General features: G+C 43.4%; 1 protein-coding gene across 2 annotated transcripts in view; it reads right to left on the reverse strand.

Moving 5' to 3' along the window:
• Window positions 1–17,328: 17,328 nt before the first annotated feature.
• The window catches only part of LOC138967274 (G-protein coupled receptor 157-like), a 68,021-nt gene continuing 65,625 nt past the window's right edge, over window positions 17,329–19,724 (reverse strand). For both annotated transcript variants that reach the window (XM_070339807.1, XM_070339806.1), the window contains exons 5-7: window positions 18,961–19,172; window positions 18,269–18,472; window positions 17,329–17,848 (exon numbers count right to left, since the gene is read on the reverse strand). In XM_070339807.1, coding sequence (XP_070195908.1) covers window positions 17,519–17,848; window positions 18,269–18,472; window positions 18,961–19,172 — 746 coding nt within the window. In that variant the 3' untranslated portion in view covers window positions 17,329–17,518. The remainder of the gene's footprint in view (window positions 17,849–18,268; window positions 18,473–18,960; window positions 19,173–19,724) is intronic.

Below are 19,724 nucleotides of genomic sequence, written 5' to 3' on the forward strand. Positions count from 1 at the left end.
CTTTGTGTATGCTGAGCATTATTTCATACATTTATTTGTTTGTGCGTATGTTTGTTTGTGTTGCGGTTGGTTGATGTGTGTGTGTGTGTGTGTGTGTGTGTGTGTGTGTGTGTGTGTGTGTGTGTGTGTGTGTGTGAGTAACACATTTTGGCTTTTTCTTTTCCACGAGTTTCTTTCATGTGTATGCAACAGACTTTGCCAGAGGTCACACACACACACACACACACACACACACACACACACACACACACACACACACACACACACACACACACAGAGCTAGAGAGAGAGAAAAAGCATTACGTGTAGCATCGTACCAAAGTAGAATGTGTATGGAGGCAACTATACTCAAAACGCATGCACATACACATATTCTGTTCTTTGGATGGGATGGTGTATTAAAAGAATATCACCGAAAAGAAGAGAGGACAAAGGAAAAAACTTTATCAGCTAAAAACACCTTTTCCCTGCAATAATCTGTCACAATGCAAAACCAATGAAGTGAAGGTCTGCGTAAAACATATATACGTTATGAAATTCTCGATGCATTACTGTATAACAAAATCCACTACAGAAGAAGAATATGAATGTCTCAAATGGTCGATAAGAAAATCTAAAAGAGGGAGTAAATGCTCCGAGCTGGGATTACCATATGTCCACCTGTTGTTTTAATGATATACCAAAAGGAACTTCCAAAAAATTCTAAATTGCGACACTTAAAAGGATTGGCAGGTCTGATTATAAGGACATCATTTTGTAGTGTAGCCTTTCACTGCATTTACATTTGACAAAACAGAAGACGTGAATCCCAATGTAGTTTTACAATGTATTTAATATTTTACAACAAAATTTACAATCAAAAACAAGAAAGGTATGTTGTTGGAATGTTTAATTATTGACAAAACAAAACGTTACGTTCACAGATGTTTCGACCCAGCGGTCTTTTAAGTGTACAGACAAACACTAATTAACAATGTAATTTTTTTTTAAACACACAGAATATTTCAAATAAAAGGCTGCCCTAACACAGGAACTCTCAATCTCAGCAGAAGATCTCCTGTATGCCAAGTTGTCGCTGGACGTCAGCCGTGTAGCGTTTAGGCATCCTGAGGTAGCGACACTTCCTTAGGTCGCGGTAGCAGTCATCGTCGTGAACGCCTTTAGCCGCCCTCAGCGCATTGATACAGATGACGCTGAGCACTGTGGATCTGAACTGTGGACCGCCGCCTTTCTTGCGGCGTAACAGCGACAGCGCTAACCCCTGTGCCACGTGGTCACTCGACAGTTCGTGCACCCACGACATGCCGCGAGGATGGGCGAGTCTCTTCTTCCACAGATTCTCTGATTCTTTGCTCGTGCGACGCTCTGTTTTCTTGCGCTCTTGCAGCTCATAGGCCTTCTCTGATGGCTTTTGTGCACTGTCAAGTTGCTCTGATTTGAAGTTTTCGTTCTCGCCGATGTGGGTGCTTTTGTTATCATTTGCGTTCGATTGTGGAACCTCGTGGAAGACTTCGTCGGCAGCAACATCCTGGTATTCTTCGACGTCCGGGATAACTGTTTTGCCGTCCACGTCGTAAATGGAGTTTTGTCTGGGTTTCAGAGAGGGCGAAGAGTCCTGTCTGGTGAATACAACGTTAGCCTCACGTCTCGACTCGTTTCCGAAAGGTGTCTTCTGCATCTTCAGTAAATGAGTCCGGCCTTGACGATCCGTGTGCGAGACGATTTCTATCGATTCTTTACGATTCCTGACCCCAGTGGTATCCTCAGGAAAACTGAGGTTATCAGACGTGGCATTCCCTTCCGTGGTCACCCTGCGTTGTCCGTAAGTAGACGAATGCAACGAAGATTTTCTGCGGGAGTCCTCATCAGAATTTCTCCTCAGCAGCAGGCTCTCTCGGGATGCGTTCCTCAGCGGGTACTGCTGTCCCTTGGTGTACGCCCTCCGCCTGAATGACTGACACTGTAGGCTGTCCTGAGAGTCTGTGCTCACTGATCTACAGATGCTGGAAGCCCTTGAATCTCTCCGTTTCGTGCCTGTATTTTCATCGTTAAGCTCTGTGTCCTCGACAATGGAAGCAGAGCGAAGCCTGCTGACGGCAGAGAAGGACACCTTCCTGTTGATTCTGACAGGATGACACGGTTGAGAGGACACAGAGTCAGGTTTCTGCTTGGAACCTGCAAAACCTTCAAGAGTTTTGAGCAAAGAGCATTCAGTGTGTTCTGGGGAGTTGGCTGATGCGGATGGAGGCTTATTACTGGACTGCTCGCTGGCTGATATCTTCCTGGTACCTTGGAGTGAGTTGTCATAGTCGTCTAAAGAGCGTTGTGAGGATTTGCCATGTGAAGACAGCTTGCGCCGACTTTTAGTACCGTTACCAGCTGTTGTGAGGCTGTTGTTGGAGACGGCTGACTTACGAGACGATAATGTGTCTTGAACAACCTGAAGCTCGGGGAAGAAAGTTTCTGACGGGGTCTGTTCATTTCCAGCCGTGGCAGTGCCGGTGGAGGATATACTCAAACGTTTGAAGATGCTTGTGACAGAGCTTTCAGTCTGCTCATCCCTGGATCCAGTGGACTGGGCCCGACGAGCTTTGTTTTTGTTCATTTGGTACAAGAGTGCAGCATCGTTGCTAGTACAAGGCGCCTGTGGTAGGCTTGCCAGGTTCCGTTTTGAGCTACTGCTGTCTGACGAAGCGCTAGACCGCCTGGACAAGGAAGTCAACTGACTCAGATGAAGACTTGTACTCTGCCCGTTGCTACTGCTTTTCTTTACACCTGCACTGTGACCGTTGCTTCTGTTTCTGGCTACACCTGTACTCTGACCATTGCTTCTGCTTCTCTCTACACCTGCACTCCGACCATTGTTTTTGCTTTTGTCAACCGCTCGCGACTCAAGTCGACTTGGAGGGATAACATTAATCACTGGCGGCTGTATTAAGTTGTGAGAGACGGCTGGTACATCTGCTGAGTTACTTGCTGACGTGGCCCTTGGCAACGGATGGGCAGACGACTTTGAGTGAATCTCAGAATGTGTGTCTAAGATCAGATCACTTGTCGTTTTTGAAGCCGTGACAATTTTATCCGAAGCTCCAACGCTAGCATCCAGGTTGCCATTGAGGTCGTTATTGTCGATACTTTCCAGCACGGAGACTGCGGGATTTGTGTTTGGCTGTTGCGGTTGATCCGTCGACTTGTTCTTCGCCGTTGCTCCTTGGTTACCGGCTGCAGTGCCGTCGATGTTTTGAATCCAGTCTAGAAGAGCACCTGCCTTTTCGTCGAAGATGTCCCCCGTCTGGATCTTCTCTATGATCTCCGTGACATCCAGGCCTGAGTACTTAGACAGGTGCTCGATCTCCGCCTCGAGGTGCTTCATTTTGTCTGGCCAGACCTCTTCCAGGGGCTTGAGCTGGACGCCGTCCAGTTCCTTGAAGACCTTGAGAATGGTCTGGATGACCACCATGTTGGTGTCGTGCTCGTAGTCCGAGATGTCCGAGGTGGTGCGGGTGGTTGGCGTGGAGACGGACCCCCAGGACAAGACGGACTCCACCCTGAGATCAGTGTCTCTCAGTGTGGGGGGCTCTTCGTGGACCGGGAACTTTATCCTGTCTGTGGCTCTGTGCCAGCGACTTCTGGCCAGGTTCTGGTTGGCGTGCGCTACTAGGGCTTGTTGGAGGAGCTCTACGTCTAGCGATCCTGCAGAAGTCGTGTCGGATTTGGAGGTCAGGTCCGACCGCTTGCTCGGAGTGTCTTCGCCTGACGTCTTTGACGATTCTCCAGGAAAGCTTGTTCTTTCTTGCTGGTCATTCTGAGGTGTCTTTGAAGATTCTCTTGCAAATCCTGTCGTTTTCTCTTGCTGATCATTCTGAGGTGTCCTGTTCGCGTTTCTGACGCCGTCACGACTCCTTTGTGTTGAAAATGATCTTTTGCTGCCAGCAGTGACGCTCTCGCGACGGCTAGCACCTTCATAACCTGTTGAAGAAGCAGATTTTCTGCGGTTCTTGCTTTCATTGTCAACAGTCAGAATCGGCCCTTTAGCATTGCTACTCTTACGCAGCAAGATTTCAGTACCAACGTCAGAGGTCTTACGGACGATTCCAGACCCAAGAGTGCCGGACACCCCTCGGTTAGCTAAATAGAAAGCGTAGTTATCCTCCTCCTTCTCCCCCTTGTACAGCTGCTCCTCGCTCTCGCTCTTGAAGCTGTCGGGGAACGCGAGGGTGCTACAACTGAAGAGCGGCTCCTTGAACATTTCGCTGAGGCGTCGTTCCTTGCTGGGGTGGCGGGTGGGAGGGAAAGTGCCGATGAAAGGGATGCAGGAAGGGACAGTGTTCTCTGGCTGCATACTGACCGTTCCCACCTTCCTGTACACCACCTTCTTCTTGGGCGGGTCTATAATGTGCTTGTGCTGCCTCACGAACCTGAAATTGTACATTTCAGTTTTTAACATTTTTTTCTCCAAATGTTGAATCAATGCCCACCCCCCGCGGGTTAGGGGGAAGAATTTACCCGATGCTCTCCAGCATGTCGTAAGAGGCGACTAACGGATTCTGTTTCTCTTTTTACCATTGTTAAGTGTTTTTGACTCACATGCGAAGCAAAAGTGAGTCTATGTACTCACCCGAGTCGTCCGTCCGTCCGTCCGGAAAACTTTAACGTTGGATATTTCTTGGACACTATTCAGTCTATCAGTACCAAATTTGGCAAGATGGTGTATGATGACAAGGCCCCAAAAAACATACATAGCATCTTGACCTTGCTTTAAGGTCAAGGTCGCAGGGGCCATAAATGTTGCCTAAAAAACAGCTATTTTTTTACATTTTTCACATTTTCTCTGAAGTTTTTGAGATTCAATACCTCACCTATATATGATATATAGGGCAAAGTAAGCCCCATCTTTTGATACCAGTTTGGTTTATCTTGCTTCAAGGTCAAGGTCACAGGAGCTCTTCAAAGTTGGATTGTATACATATTTTGAAGTGACCTTGACCCTGAACTATGGAAGATAACTGTTTCAAACTTAAAAATTATGTGGGGCACATGTTATGCTTTCATCATGAGACACATTTGGTCACATATGATCAAGGTCAAGGTCACTTTGACCCTTATGAAATGTGACCAAAATAAGGTAGTGAACCACTAAAAGTGACCATATCTCATGGTAGAAAGAGCCAATAAGCACCATTGTACTTCCTATGTCTTGAATTAACAGCTTTGTGTTGCATGACCTTGGATGACCTTGACCTTGGGTCAAGGTCACATGTATTTTGGTAGGAAAAATGTGTAAAGCAGTTCTTAGTGTATGATGTCATTGCTAGGTTTAGTTATTTGACCATGTCAAGGTCAAGCATGTGAGTCGTATGGGCTTTGCCCTTCTTGTTTGTATAGAATATAGTCAATTTTTGTAAAGATTTTAGTCAAGCAGTATGTAAGAAATGTTAAGTCCTTTGTACTGGAAACTTGCATTCTCCCAGTAAGGTAATACATTGTACTACGTTGCAAGCCCCTGGAGCAAATTTTTGATTAGTGCTTTTGTGAACAAGAAACAATTGACAATTGGCTCTATCCCATCTCCCCCCTTTCCCCGTCGCGATATAACCTTCGTGGTTGAAAACGACGTTAAACACCAAATAAAGAAAGAAAGAAAGAAAGAACCAATGCCCACTCTGCCACAGTCACCTGAATAGCTTCGATCTTTGTACTGTAAGAATGTGCGACAAATTATTTGCCATTGTCACTGAATGCCAGTTGATGAACATAAACAACATCCTCATTTAGGCCCACTCTGTCCCATTAAAACAAAGTTTCCCTCGCCGTTTCAGATCTGGTCAGGCTTTAACATGGGATAAGACCATCCCTCCACTTGATCACATACCAACAATCAACACCCTGACTGCTTGCTGTGTTGAGGTGAAATTTGTTGATGAAATACTTTCTGAAAAAGGCACCAGTGGAGTGATAGTCTTATCCCATGTAAAAGCCTGAACAGATCTGTGACGGCGAGGCAAACTGTTTTGATGGAGCAGAGTGGGCCTTTAAGGATGTTGCATATTTTCATCTACTGGCATTCAATGACAATGTAGTTTTCACACATTCATAAGGCGGTCCTTCATTGAGCCCGAAGTCGACTTCGTGAAGTCTTTTTACAGAAAACTCGGTGCTGAAGCTTCGAGCAGCCAGCTTCGCGAACTATACTTCGCTTTGTCGACTTCGCCCAGGTAAAGCCGGTCCTTACAGTACCAAGATCGAAGCTATCCAGATGACTGTGTCATAAAGGACGTACCTGTACGTTTAGTCTGTCTGGTGTGTATCTTACAAGAGAACAACGTTTGCGCAGTCATTGAAGCGCCCATCTGCTGTTGGCAAGAGTCTATGAACCCGCAGCGACCATACCTGAATTTAATATGAACAATAGCTGCGACGCAATAATGATTTTGTTTTTAGCATTTTTTTACGATGGCGAATTTGTTTGGTTATGTTGCTACGCCTGAGAAAACGGTGGACACACACACACGCACGCACGCACGTTCACACGCAAGTTCACACACACACACACACACACACACACACCATCACCATCACCACCCCAACAATACCAGCTACAACAATATTAACACCACAACCAACACCAAAACAATCAACAAGCAAATAACTCACTTTAACTTGGTGAGGTCCCACGCTCGTTCACTCTTGCGTTTCTGTTGGTCAATGGCACCGACGATGACCTTGAGCCGGTGTCGGTCACGGTGGAACACCTCCTTGCGAAAGGACTCTTCACAGTTGTTAATGTTGTGCACGGGAACCCCATACAACTCCCGGAGCTCTCCGGCCGACATCGGGCGAGTTCGGCGTAAAAACGGATGACGCATTATTGCTGCTTGCTAGCTGGTCCTGTTTTTTTAAAGAAGAGGAAAACTGTAATGATGAAATTAACAGCACAGAAATGTTTCTGATATGTAATGAAAGAAGACTATTTTCTCTACTTTCACAATCAAATAATATAACTGTATCTCGTCTTCCCTATTCTCAGTTTGACAATGAGCGCATGAGACATCGGGGCTTCCAAAAACGTGTGCGAAATTCAGTGTCACACCACCTGAAGTATAAAGACAGCATCGCATAATGACTTTTGATTGGTGCTTTTGTTTTGTTGGTTCCAATGGTCGAGTACAAACCAACAATCCAGGTTTCCCAATTGCTTCGTTTCCGGCCGATTTATGTGGAACACGTGATGCGCACAAAAAATACTGGCGGTCTAGAAGTGTCGTCTGCGCAATGATCGCGGCGGCGCCCGCGGTTTTCTTGACCGCCAAGGACGACCGCGCACGTTGTGAGACGTCATTCGTTAGACCTCAATTGCAGAGAATGTAATTTTGTCCGTGCTTTTATATTAAAATCTTTTTAGACTGGGCTTTTTTCCGAGAAATGTGCTGACATGTTAGTGTTTTGATGTTTTTTGGCTTATTGTGCGACAGGAAATCCTGGTTATTTTTACGCCCAACTTATACTATGAGAAAGGCCGGTGTATCAGGACTTAAAAATAAAGAGTTATGTTTACATTTTGCCAGGGGTGGTCGTGTTATTTACTTCTTACTGGTGACACCCCTACTGGAGGACGATGTATTGAATTGGGTCGTGAATACGAACTGACAGGTCCGGCGGTTTATTTGGTGGTAACGCAGACAATCTTAAGGAAAACCCATCTGAAACTTTAAAAAACAAACATATTATTGAACACATACTAATTCTGAATATTACAGTGGACCTCCAAAAAGGAATTATTGAGGCCTATGTATTCGCACTCATTGAATTTGACGAAATAGTGGAATTTTATTCCGTTTTTGGATTTTCATTTCAGTTGAGATTAGGCCCCCCCAAAAAAGTATGTTAGTTTAGGGTAGCCCGACCGACCCTATTTTTTCCCGCCGACCCTAAAAAAAACAAAAACACCTGTTGGCACATTTTGCGAACCATACCGAGTCTTGCATTCAGTCTTTGGCCGATCACACATCCCTATCAGGGCACTTTCCCCCTGGATTTTTTCCCCCTTGACCTTATCCCCCCGAATTCTTCCACCCGGATTATTTCCCCCCGTGACTTTTTCCCCCTGGGACTCTTTCCACCCGTGACTTTTCCCCCTCGGACTATTTCCCCCGTGACTCTTTCCCCCTGTGAACTTCTGGAAGTTCCTGGAAGTTCTCAGAAGAGAGGAAGCAGCTGGTCGAGCAGAGATTGCTCAACACATCGCTGGTCATCCTCCACCACCCAAAAGAAGGAAATACAAAGACTCTAACGAGCGCATTTTGCGGCTCGTTCGGTCATATGACAACAGAAACTGTGACACATACCTACTCGGAATTGCACACAATGTTTTCTTTTAGACGCTTCTAGATGTGAACGTAGCAGAGATTGCTCAACACGTCGCTCGTCATCCTCCGCCACACACAAGAAGAAAATACCAAGACTCTAACCAGCGCATTTCGCGGCATACAGTGTTTTCTTTTAGACTATTTTAGACTCTTTTAGATGTGAATGTATGTGAATGTACGTGTTTTAAACCAAAGGTGCTGAATTAAAAGTAGGAACCACACATGTGTAAGAATACACATTTTATTTATCCATTTTATAAAAAAATTAAGCATTAAGCATTAACAAAAAAATTAAAATAGAAATAATAAAATAACGGAAAGAGTCAAGGGGGGAAAGAGTCACGGGGGAAAGTGCCCCAAGGGGGAAAAGTCACGGGGGGAAAAAGTCTCAGGGGGAAAATGTCACGGGGGAAAAAAATCTGGGTGGAAGAATTCGGGGGGATATAGTCAGGGGGGAAAAAATCCAGGGGGAAAGTGTCCTAGAATCCACACATCACATCGTAGGCCATACCGCCCTGATATGGCCCTTCGTGGTCGGCTGGGCGTTAAAGGCTGACATATAGTCCTATTTAATTAGTTTAATTACTTCCAGGGCTTTTCCCATCGTTACGGGGATGTATAAATTAAGCTTCCTGCAAAGTTTTAGGTTTGAAGTCCTTACCAATTACGAGCAATAATTAATTCTTTATTGCTATGTTTAGCAACAGTTCTCCAGGACTTGGGCTATTTTTAGACCGTCAACACAGACAGTACAGCTTCCTCAATCCCCGCGTGAAGAAAATCTCTCACCTTCCACGTGCAAAATGTAGTGATATTGACATGCCAGATTAGCGCGGTAGCGTATTGTGCTAAGCAGGAAAGCGCGCTTTTCTGTATTCTTCTTAACTTCGCAATTTCCGGAAAACATCCACTTTCATTTTGAGACTGTTCTGTTTACATTCGACACTATCAACACCACTTTGCAATACTGAAATAATTTTTTTCTGTGTTCAAAAGCTATAGCCAATCGTTATTATATCCCCTTAGGTACAGTTTTATAACATTATTGTCACATGAATTAATTAATAAATGCTACGTATATGGCAGCCTTTAAGCAAACAAACAAATCGTAGACCATTGACCCTTCACACGATGAACGACAGACGAACGATTGACGAATGATAACTCCACGCGAGCGGGGCGGAAGTGACGTGTCACAGTGAACACGGCAAACGCGCTTTGCGAGAGCAGACGCTAAAAAAAATGTTCGAACATCGCTCTACCTTTCCGAAAAAATCTTTTCAGCATTACGCCTTTGCAAGAAATAAAGTTCCCAGACAGCTGCAATTAATGTTTCCCGACCGCTGTACACGCCTAAAACGTCTTCTTTATATCTGAGTAAAAAACTGTTCTTCCAAAAAGTTTTGAATCGACGAAGAGACGCTGTCCGCCACTGTCCGCCATTATTTTACGTCACGGCGTCAAGGCCGCAACAACGCGTTCTGATTGGCTCTGCCCCTGCGATCGACCGACGACTGGATCGCAGGAATAGAACATGTTCTAGATCTCAAAGCTACGAGGGAATCGCATGAGACTGAGTCGCAGACTTGTAGCTGTTTTTTACGACTGAGTCGGCCATGTGACAGGGTAAATCGCGCGACTGAGTCGCATGTGTGACAGCCCTATAAGGGAAGTAATCTCCTTCAAACTCGACAAAATAATAACAATTATTTTTAAAAAAGCCTACCTACCGACCCTATTTTTTGTTGGTCACGTTACCCTCAACCAACATATTTTTGTGTGTGGCCTTATTACCTTGCACTACTGCTACACTTGCTGAACATATTTAGTTCACTGGCAATCGACTAAATTTCCTAGTTTTGTCAGGGCGCGACGCACAGTTTTCACCCGTGGTCATTTTTCGTCGAAAATAATGGTCACCACGCTCTTTTTTTCATTATTATATATTTTTTTAATTCTAAACACAAACGCCTGCGGAATTGTTTTCTTTCGCATTTCATTCTTTCTTTTCAAAATCTGGGCCGTGCTTTTGTTTTGTATCAAACGAGCATGTTTTCACAAAATCGGCTCAAAATGTATGCTTCCCTACGTAGAAGGATATATGAGGCTGTAAATGCAACCTTTAATTTTATTATTGCTTTATTTGAATAAGTAAAAAATCATAAGTTTGTTTCAGTAAACCCTTATTTTGCAACTAAGTGCAATAACTGTCGCCTGACACAGCCAAGGGGAGATAATTCACAATTCGACAATGGTTTTCAGGTTGAGCACTTATTAGCCTTTACATTGATACATGTATAACATTTGCCGTGACTTTTGAATTTTATAAACATATACAACTTCTTTTAAATCCAAGGCAAAATTCTCAATAATTTTTAGAAAGACTATTTCTAAGCGCCTTACAATATTGAAAATAACAAAACATAATGCATACTAAAAACAAGTCGCGTAAGGCGAAAATACAACATTTAGTCAAGTAGCTGTCGAACTCACAGAATGAAACTAAACGCAATGCAACGCAGCAAGACCGTATACTAACATCGTCAGTCCACCGCTCACGGCAAAGGCAGTGAAATTGACAAGAAGAGCGGGGTAGTAGTTGCGCTGAGAACGATAGCACGCTTTTCTGTACCTCTCTTCGTTTTAACTTTCTGAGCGTGTTTTTAATCCAAACATATCATATCTATATGTTTTTGGAATCAGGAACCGACAAGGAATAAGATGAAAGTGTTTTTAAATTGATTTCGACAATTTAATTTTGATAATAATTTTTATATATTTAATTTTCAGAGCTTGTTTTTAATCCAAATATAACATATTTATATGTTTTTGGAATCAGCAAATGATGGAGAATAAGATGAACGTAAATTTGGATCGTTTTATAAAAGAAATATTTTTTTTACAATTTTCAGATTTTTAATGACCAAAGTCATTAATTAATTTTTAAGCCACCACGCTGAAATGCAATACCGAAGTCCGGGCTTCGTCGAACAATACTTGACCAAAATTTCAACCAATTTGGTTGAAAAATGAGGGCGTGACAGTGCCGCCTCAACTTTCACGAAAAGCCGGATATGACGTCATCAAAGACATTTATCAAAAAAATTAAAAAATGTATGGGGATATCATACCCAGGAACTCTCATGTCAAATTTCATAAAGATCGGTCCAGTAGTTTGGTCTGAATCGCTCTACACGCACGCACACACACACACACACACACACACACTCATACACACACACATACACACACACATACACCACGACCCTCGTCTCGATTCCCCCCTCGATGTTAAAACATTTAGTCATAACTTGACTAAATGTAACAAAAACAAAATCGCTTTACAAAGCAAATCAAGCATGTTTAAGTAAGACTTTACAAAACCCTGTACGTTAAATATCCACTTGTGACGTTATCTATACGGATTCAACTTCACACAAAAATCACACACGCACGCACATACACAAATGGTTAAGTTTTAACCAAAAACAAACGTACAAACATACCTGAGCTCAAAAAGAATGACTTCCAATCTCGAAATTTGAAGTCAGAAATACGAACACACGGTACAAAGGCCGGACCGAGTTAAAGTAAAGCTTATAGCAAAGCCCCCCCCCCCCCCCCCCCAAAGTCTACCCTTTCAACAGAACCCTTTCTATGTCTCGGTCTGCGACACCAACATAATGGCGTTGGATTATCGTTCCGCCTGAGTGAATGAAGTTCTAACGAAGACCATGAAAGGCTACCACTAGCAACGTCTTTTAATCTAGACGGCTGGATATTACGCGTCTCAGAATGCCTAGACTTTCTGGCCCCTTTGTGTCAAACCTGTCAAGATTTCCGGCTGATTTGGTCCACTGTTACGATGCGCGTAACGTCAGGTCATCAGCTTGATCGAGTGTTTCGCTGTGTCCTCTTAAAGTCTGGCACTAAGAACTTGTCGATTGCCGTTACGACTGAGTTAAACAGGTTCGTTTTGTTTCTTTCCCAGTGTTGGTGCGAGACCTCTGTGCCCCGTTTCTTTCACTCGAGAATGGCTTGCGGCTAGCCTCTCGCTAAGCAAGACAGCGAGAGTGAATGTAAAACAGTGTAATGGCTAGCTACGCTAGAATAAACCACCATTGGTTGATACCGAAAAGGTCGTCTGCACTGGTCGGTAAACATCCATGAACAGCCAATCGGATTGGCAGCAGTGTGGCGATCATTCTTTTCGTCACATCCACGGCATGCTCGCCTACTCTCGCCAAATCCTAGCTTTCCTCGCGGCGAGAATTGCCCAAGAAACGCTACTTCCTCGCTTCACTCGCCAATTCTCGCGTCAAAGAATCGAGGGACTGCTGTGAGTCAGTGACTGTTATGTTTGTAGAGGGGAGGGGGGAGTGGGTGGTGGAGATGTTTCGTCATATATATTGTGTGGACGTCCACGGGTAAGCCATTGTAAATCCGTGAACAAAAGTCTCACCTGGTACCCAAGTTAACTGACCGTGGTCAAAACAGCCTTTGTGGTGGTACGGAAAGGCTGTAAATGGTTGGGAAGATTTAATTGGCTGAAATAATCAGATAGAAAAATGTTAGGTTTAGAAGTTTTAGTCGGAGTGTTTGTATACTCAATGCTAAGTATGGAAACATGAGAAAGAGGAATGTCTGTAATTGGAAAGTAGGGCGTTAACTAACATATATATCACCAATTTGAAAGTCGCTTTGTGGCCCAACATTGTTTGAAACACGCAGCATGATTGTTTTTATGGTGGCAAAATAACTAAAACCTTTGGCATAATTTTGATAAACCGAAGGAGCTGTTTGGTCCAAAGAAGACATATCAGACGAGCATATATAAAAGAAGCAGATACGTTGCAAGTGGAAGTTTTAAAACGTCAGGAAAATATGAAGTACCGATTGAAAACAATGGCAGCCCTTTCTGTCCTACTATTCCAAACGTACGCACACACGCACGCACGCGCGCGCGCACGCACAAACACACACACACACACACACACACACACACACACACACACACACACACACACACACACACACACACACACACACACATCAGCAATACTTAAAAATGTGGTTGAACGTTATTAAACGTATCATTATATGATACCTACGATGATACGTATGATCATAATATATGTATGCCAAAACTGTATAAACTTGTGTCTTTCGCGGAAATCGTTACCAGAAAACAGATCGGATCACAACCATGACAACATAACACAGCGGACTTCGTAAACACATTTACACCTCAGGCGAGCTCGTTGTTTTCGTTAAAGGTTGGCCTTGACGGGCAGGAACGCAGGCTGAGCTGATAATCCAATAATACATGTAGCGCTTACAGACTTTTGCTGCTTTTTACATTTAGTCAAGTTTTGACTAAATGTTTTAACGTAGAGGGGGGAATCGAGACGAGGGTCGTGGTGTATGTACGTGCGTGCGTGTGTGTGTGTGTGTGTCTGTCTCTGTGTGTGTGTAGAGCGATTCAGACTAAACTACTGGACCGATCTTTATGAAATTTGACATGAGAGTTTCTGGGTATGAAATCCCCATACGTTTTTTTCATTTTTTTGATAAATGTCTTTGATGACGTCATATCCGGCTTTTCGTGAAAGTTGAGGCGGCACTGTTACGCCCTCATTTTTCAACCAAATTGGTTGAAATTTTGGTCAAGTAATCTTCGACGAAGCCCGGACTTCGGTATTGCATTTCAGCTGGGTGGCTTAAAAATTACTTTATGACTTTGGTCATTAAAAAACTGAAAATTGTAGAAAAAAAATTTTTATAAAACGATCCAAATTTACATTCATCTTATGCTCCATCATTTGCTGATTCCAAAAACATATATATCTATACATATAATAAAAGAGAGTGTCTGTCTGTGTGTCTGTCTGTCTGTCTGTGGTCGCCATACCTCTGAGATGGCAAGAGGCAGGAACAAGATAGTGTGCACGTACACTCCCTAGGTGCCGCAGATGTGCACCTGGGTTTTAGTTTCTTGATTCACTGTTTCCTTTCTCAGAATATGGACCTCCCATTTATTGAATACAGCCTATATGGTGCAAGACCAGTTCAGTGCCTACTGTTCACCTGTAGCAAGCACATCATGCCAGTGATATTAGAGACTCGCTGTTGCTCCTATGAGGGGAAGAAATGAAGAATGAAAAATTAACTGGACAGTTCCGGAAATTTCTAGAAGGTAAGGGAGATAACTGTTCACCTGTAGCAAGCACATCATGCCAGTGATATTAGAGACTTGCTATTGCTCCTATGAGGGGAAGAAATGAAGAATGAAAAATTAACTGGACAGTTCCGGAAATTTCTAGAAGGTAAGGGAGATAACTCTTTTTTGTCTGTGGTCGCCATACCTCTGAGATGGCAAGAGGCAGGAACAAGATAGTGTGCACGTGCACTCCCTAGGTGCCGCAGATGTGTACCTGGGTTTTAGTTTCTTGATTCATTGTTTCCTTTCTCAGATTATGGACCTCCCATTTATTGAATACAGCCTATATGGTGCAAGACCAGTTCAGTGCCTACTGTTCACCTGTAGCAAGCACATCATGCCAGTGATATTAGAGACTCGCTGTTGCTCCTATGAGGGGAAGAAATGAAGAATGAAAAATTAACTGGACAGTTCCGGAAATTTCTAGAAGGTAAGGGAGATAACTCTTTTTTGTCTGTGGTCGACATACCTCTGAGATGGCAAGAGGCAGGAACAAGATAGTGTGCACGTACACTCCCTAGGTGCCGCAGATGTGCACCTGGGTTTTAGTTTCTTGATTCATTGTTTCCTTTCTCAGATTATGGACCTCCCATTTATTGAATACAGCCTACATGGTGCAAGACCAGTTCAGTGCCTACTGTTCACCTGTAGCAAGCACATCATGCCAGTGATATTATAGAGACTGGCTATTGCTCCTATGAGGGGAAGAAATGAAGAAAGAAAAATTAACTGGACAGTTCCGGAAATTTCTAGAAGGTAAGGGAGATAACTCTTTTTTTGTATCCAAACAAAGGAGGTAAAGCTAATGATAATGGGATAGCGAGCGTCTTAAATTGCTACAGGACTCCGCTTACTCCCGGGCGAAGCCGGGCTTAACTGCTAGTTTGGATTAAAAACAAGCTCTGAAAATTAAATATATAAAAATTAATATGAAAATTAAATTTTCGAAATCAATTTAAAAACACTTTCATCTTATTCCTTGTCGGTTCCTGATTCCAAAAACATATAGATATGATATGTTTGGATTAAAAACACGCTCAGAAAGTTAAAACGAAGAGAGGTACAGAAAAGCGTGCTATCGTTCTCAGCGCAAGTACTACCCCGCTCTTCTTGTCAATTTCACTGCCTTTGCCGTGAGCGGTGGACTGACGATGCTACGAGTATACGGTCTTGCTGCGTTGCATTGCGTTCAGTTTCATTCTGTGAGTTCGACAGCTACTTGACTAAATGTTGTATTTTCGCCTTACGCGACTTGTTCTATCCTGTTGTGAATATTTCATATTCTGCTTCAAATAAAGAAAAGATTATTTTTTTGTCGAATCCAGATCGCGGAAACTTGCATCGGTCTCGAATAGCAATATCAGATGAAGAGAGAATAAAAAATAACAACCACTGAACCAACCAACCAACCATTTCAGATCGCTACAGGTCAAATTGTATTTGGTTTAAACAAAGTTTATTTCAATTTTGATTTGTACGATAATTATGGACACATTTTGACATTGACAATCCGCATAAGAAATTTGCGAGTGTAAAAAGTGTAGTTACGGAGTTAAGAGTTAAAGCCGCTCTAAAAGAGCAAATCTTGTGGCCACCCGCTGCTGTCAAGTCAATTTTTCGTTGTCGTGTTGTTTATGACACAGAGGCCTTTTTCTGCACATGGTTTTTAGCGTCCGAACGTCCACGCTCGCAAACACTATGACACCCGCACAAAGAGACAAACAGAAGGAAAGAGCAAAAGGGAGAGAGCAAGTGAGAAAAAGATAGAGGGGGGGGGGGGGGGGGCGGGGAACTAAGATAGACAGACGGAGAGGGAGAGACGGACAGACAGAAATTCAGACAGGACACGCAACTGCACTTAAAATCACACAAACTGTTACTAAAATGGTTTTATTTCTCTGTGAGCATCCACACCGTACCTCGTATGTAACATGATACATTGTTAAAACACAATTTCAGATTCCCCCATTTAAGACCTTGGTTTTTCAAATTTTCTGTCAATTACATCAGTAAATTTACCCCCATTTTAAGACACCTTAATTTTGAAGACATCATTCTGAGATTTGTAGAGGTCTTAAAAAGGCGGTTTCACAGTAATACAATTAAATACTGTATATTGAATTAGTTTTACTTTTTGCTGAGCCAACTTTTGTTGGCAAACCTGTCCTCATGGAAAAGTTGTCACAATTTGTTTGAGCCTTCTTGTAAGTCCGCATCGATCGGCTTTCTCTCAGTGTCCGTGTGTGTGTGTTTGTATTTTCATCAAGGTGGCCAGATGATTATGTAAATATCATATTGACATCCATTTACATCAAAAGTTAAAAAAAATAAAAAAAATAATGAGCGCATTAAATCATTAATTTTATTATACATTACTTCTGCACTAGAATTATGCAGTACATGCAGTTGAAAATAATTATGTCCATGCAATCGTGAAAGGAATTGTTCAGCACGTTTCATCTCCAAATGTTGTCAAACTAAACGGACGAGATCTTCGAACAAATCAGACATTCAGTCACACGCATACCCCTCCCACCCCCTCACACACACACACACATTCTCTCTCAAGCACACACACACACACACACACACACACTGACACACACACACACACACACACACACACGACACACACACACACGGCACACAATCATACACACACACGACATACACACAAAACGACACACTGACAATTGCTATACATTTGCTTAATTGGATAATTATAAATAAAAAAAAGGTCCGTTTGAGAGTATTGTACTCGTCTTCGCTGTTAAAAGTTACGAAATAGACGAAGTCCGCTCTGATTTCAAGAACTAGAAGTATAACCGCCAAGAGTACAATTTTAAAATCCAGTTTTAAGACCGAGTGGTCATCTTGACAAAACTGTCGCCAAGAAACAGACGACTGGTGTGACCTTCCGTGACCTTGACTTTCACCGTTCAAAGAGGACCTCATCCTCAGTGTACTTGACCTCTTCCAGCTCTTCCGCAGTTGAAGGTAGTTCAAGTGAAATACCAGAAATGTCAAGGTCACTTCCGTCAATCGATCTCCGCTTGTTGACTTTGTGGATGGTTCTGCGCATGCGCACGATGGGCTGTGGCATCCATTTTTCTTCCGCCAGGCGGCGCTGCTGCCTCTGACACCACGTGGTAAAGCAGGAGCAACACTTCCGCGTGCGTCGCGCCACCATGCGGCGAATCTTTTTGGTGGTTACGCAGAACAGGATGCAGTTGGCCAGACCTTGCGCATTGTCGCCGAAAGCCTGAAAGCAGAGAATTTTAATGAGCTAATATATATTTTGTATAAAAGACAAATCTCAGGGCTGGGTCTGAGGGGAGTTTCCTGGATTCCGGAATCCCCACCCCCCCCCCCCCCTCCCCTTACCCGGCAATTGTACCTTTTTTGTCTCAAGGAGAGATCCAAAATACCCCTTTCAGGCATAATTTTGATAGCAGCTAAATGCCATGGCCCCTCAGTCCCCCCCCCCCCCCCCCATCCCGCCTGGCCAGCCCCTGTACCCTTGCCTCATTTGGGAAGCCCCTCGAGTCCCTCTTATACACTAGGCCCTGTCCTGACAACAACAATACCGATTTTAACTTACTGTATCTATTGGGTGTCCAGCTTTTTTTCTTCTTTTCATTTTCTTTTTTAAATCAGTGACTAGAACTATGGGCAAACTTACCCGAATGATGAGCAGCCAATCAAAAGCGCGCAAGTGTCGCTTGGTGGGGTACTCTGTGAAGAGGAAGTGCCCGGTGCCCCAGACCCTCAGCAAGCAGTAGATGAGAGGGACGTAACGAAGCTGTCTGGCCGCCGTCTGGATAGCCATGTCCTCGATCACGTCGTCGTTGTCGCTCGCGTTGTTCAAGCCTTTTGTCTTCCGGGACTGAAACAGTTAACAACAAAACTTTCAGAGCTTTTGACTGCCGAGATTGAAACAGTTAAAACTAATTTAAATCAAAAACAAAAATTCAGACCTTTCGACTGCCGCAACTAAAACTGAGTTTACAATTCAAATACACATAAACAAAAAAAAACACCTTTTGAACTTTTGACTGCCGAGACTGAAACGTCAGACCTTTCGACTGTCGCCGTTGACAAAAACTTGAGACATTTCGACTGTCGGGATTAAACAAGTTTACAAAAGCTTCAGACCTTCGGCTTCCGAGACCGACTGAAACAGTTTTTAAAATCTTCAGACCTTTCGACTGCCGAGACTAAAACGGGTTGACAAAACCATCAGACTTTTCGATTGCTGGGACTGAAACGGTTTAAAAAGGTTTCAGACCTTTATTTGTCTTAGCACCGCGCGAAAGTTCCATGCAGCCAGTGGCACACAACTTTAGTGCACCGTGTATCAGGGGCCTAACTAACCTTGCAGTAGATGGAGCAGTTGATGACGACGAAGAGGACAATTGAGAGGTAGTAGGTCGCGATGACCCAGCCCTCCACAGTGACCAGATACCAGTCCACTGTGTTGGACACCCTGTCGCTGATCCAACACGTCGTAGGATGCTTAAAGTACAGGATGTCCGTCACGTCGTACCCGTACACGTCCGACACGCCGGCCGCTGTGGCCACGATCACTGAAAACAATGGATTTTGTTTAAGGATCGTCACAGGTCAAATCAGGTCATAGCTACCTCAGAGGACGTAAAACCCCAATAGTCAGTCAGAATTATCGTTGTGTAATATCAATAAAGGAATTAAGAAACAAAGAAATGTGTCTGATGACCTTTGCTGAAATTGGGAATTTATTAAATTGGAGGTTGTATAATTATTATTTGTTATTTGAAGTTAATCTACAAATTGTAATGTGTAGCTGTGATCAAAAATTCCGGTTTTTTGTTTTTGTTTTACATCAAAAGGGGTTATAAGGTGAGAGAGAAAAAACCTGTTATCTTATTTTGGCCAACTATCGGTGCTTGGGAAACATACAGCTATGATTTAGGTCTTTTGCTTCCTTCACCGTGCTTCCTGGGTCGTGGACGACCCAGAGCCTCACAAAAGTGTCTGTATCTCTAAAACTATTGGGAGTTTTGGATTGAGACTTCATGTAATCCTCAAAAACCATAGCACCTTCCTATCGACCAATGTTTAAAAGATTATCTATGTAAACAAACAAATAAACAATGACG

Source organism: Littorina saxatilis, linkage group LG5, assembly GCF_037325665.1.
Source record: "Littorina saxatilis isolate snail1 linkage group LG5, US_GU_Lsax_2.0, whole genome shotgun sequence".
Taxonomy (NCBI): domain Eukaryota; kingdom Metazoa; phylum Mollusca; class Gastropoda; order Littorinimorpha; family Littorinidae; genus Littorina; species Littorina saxatilis.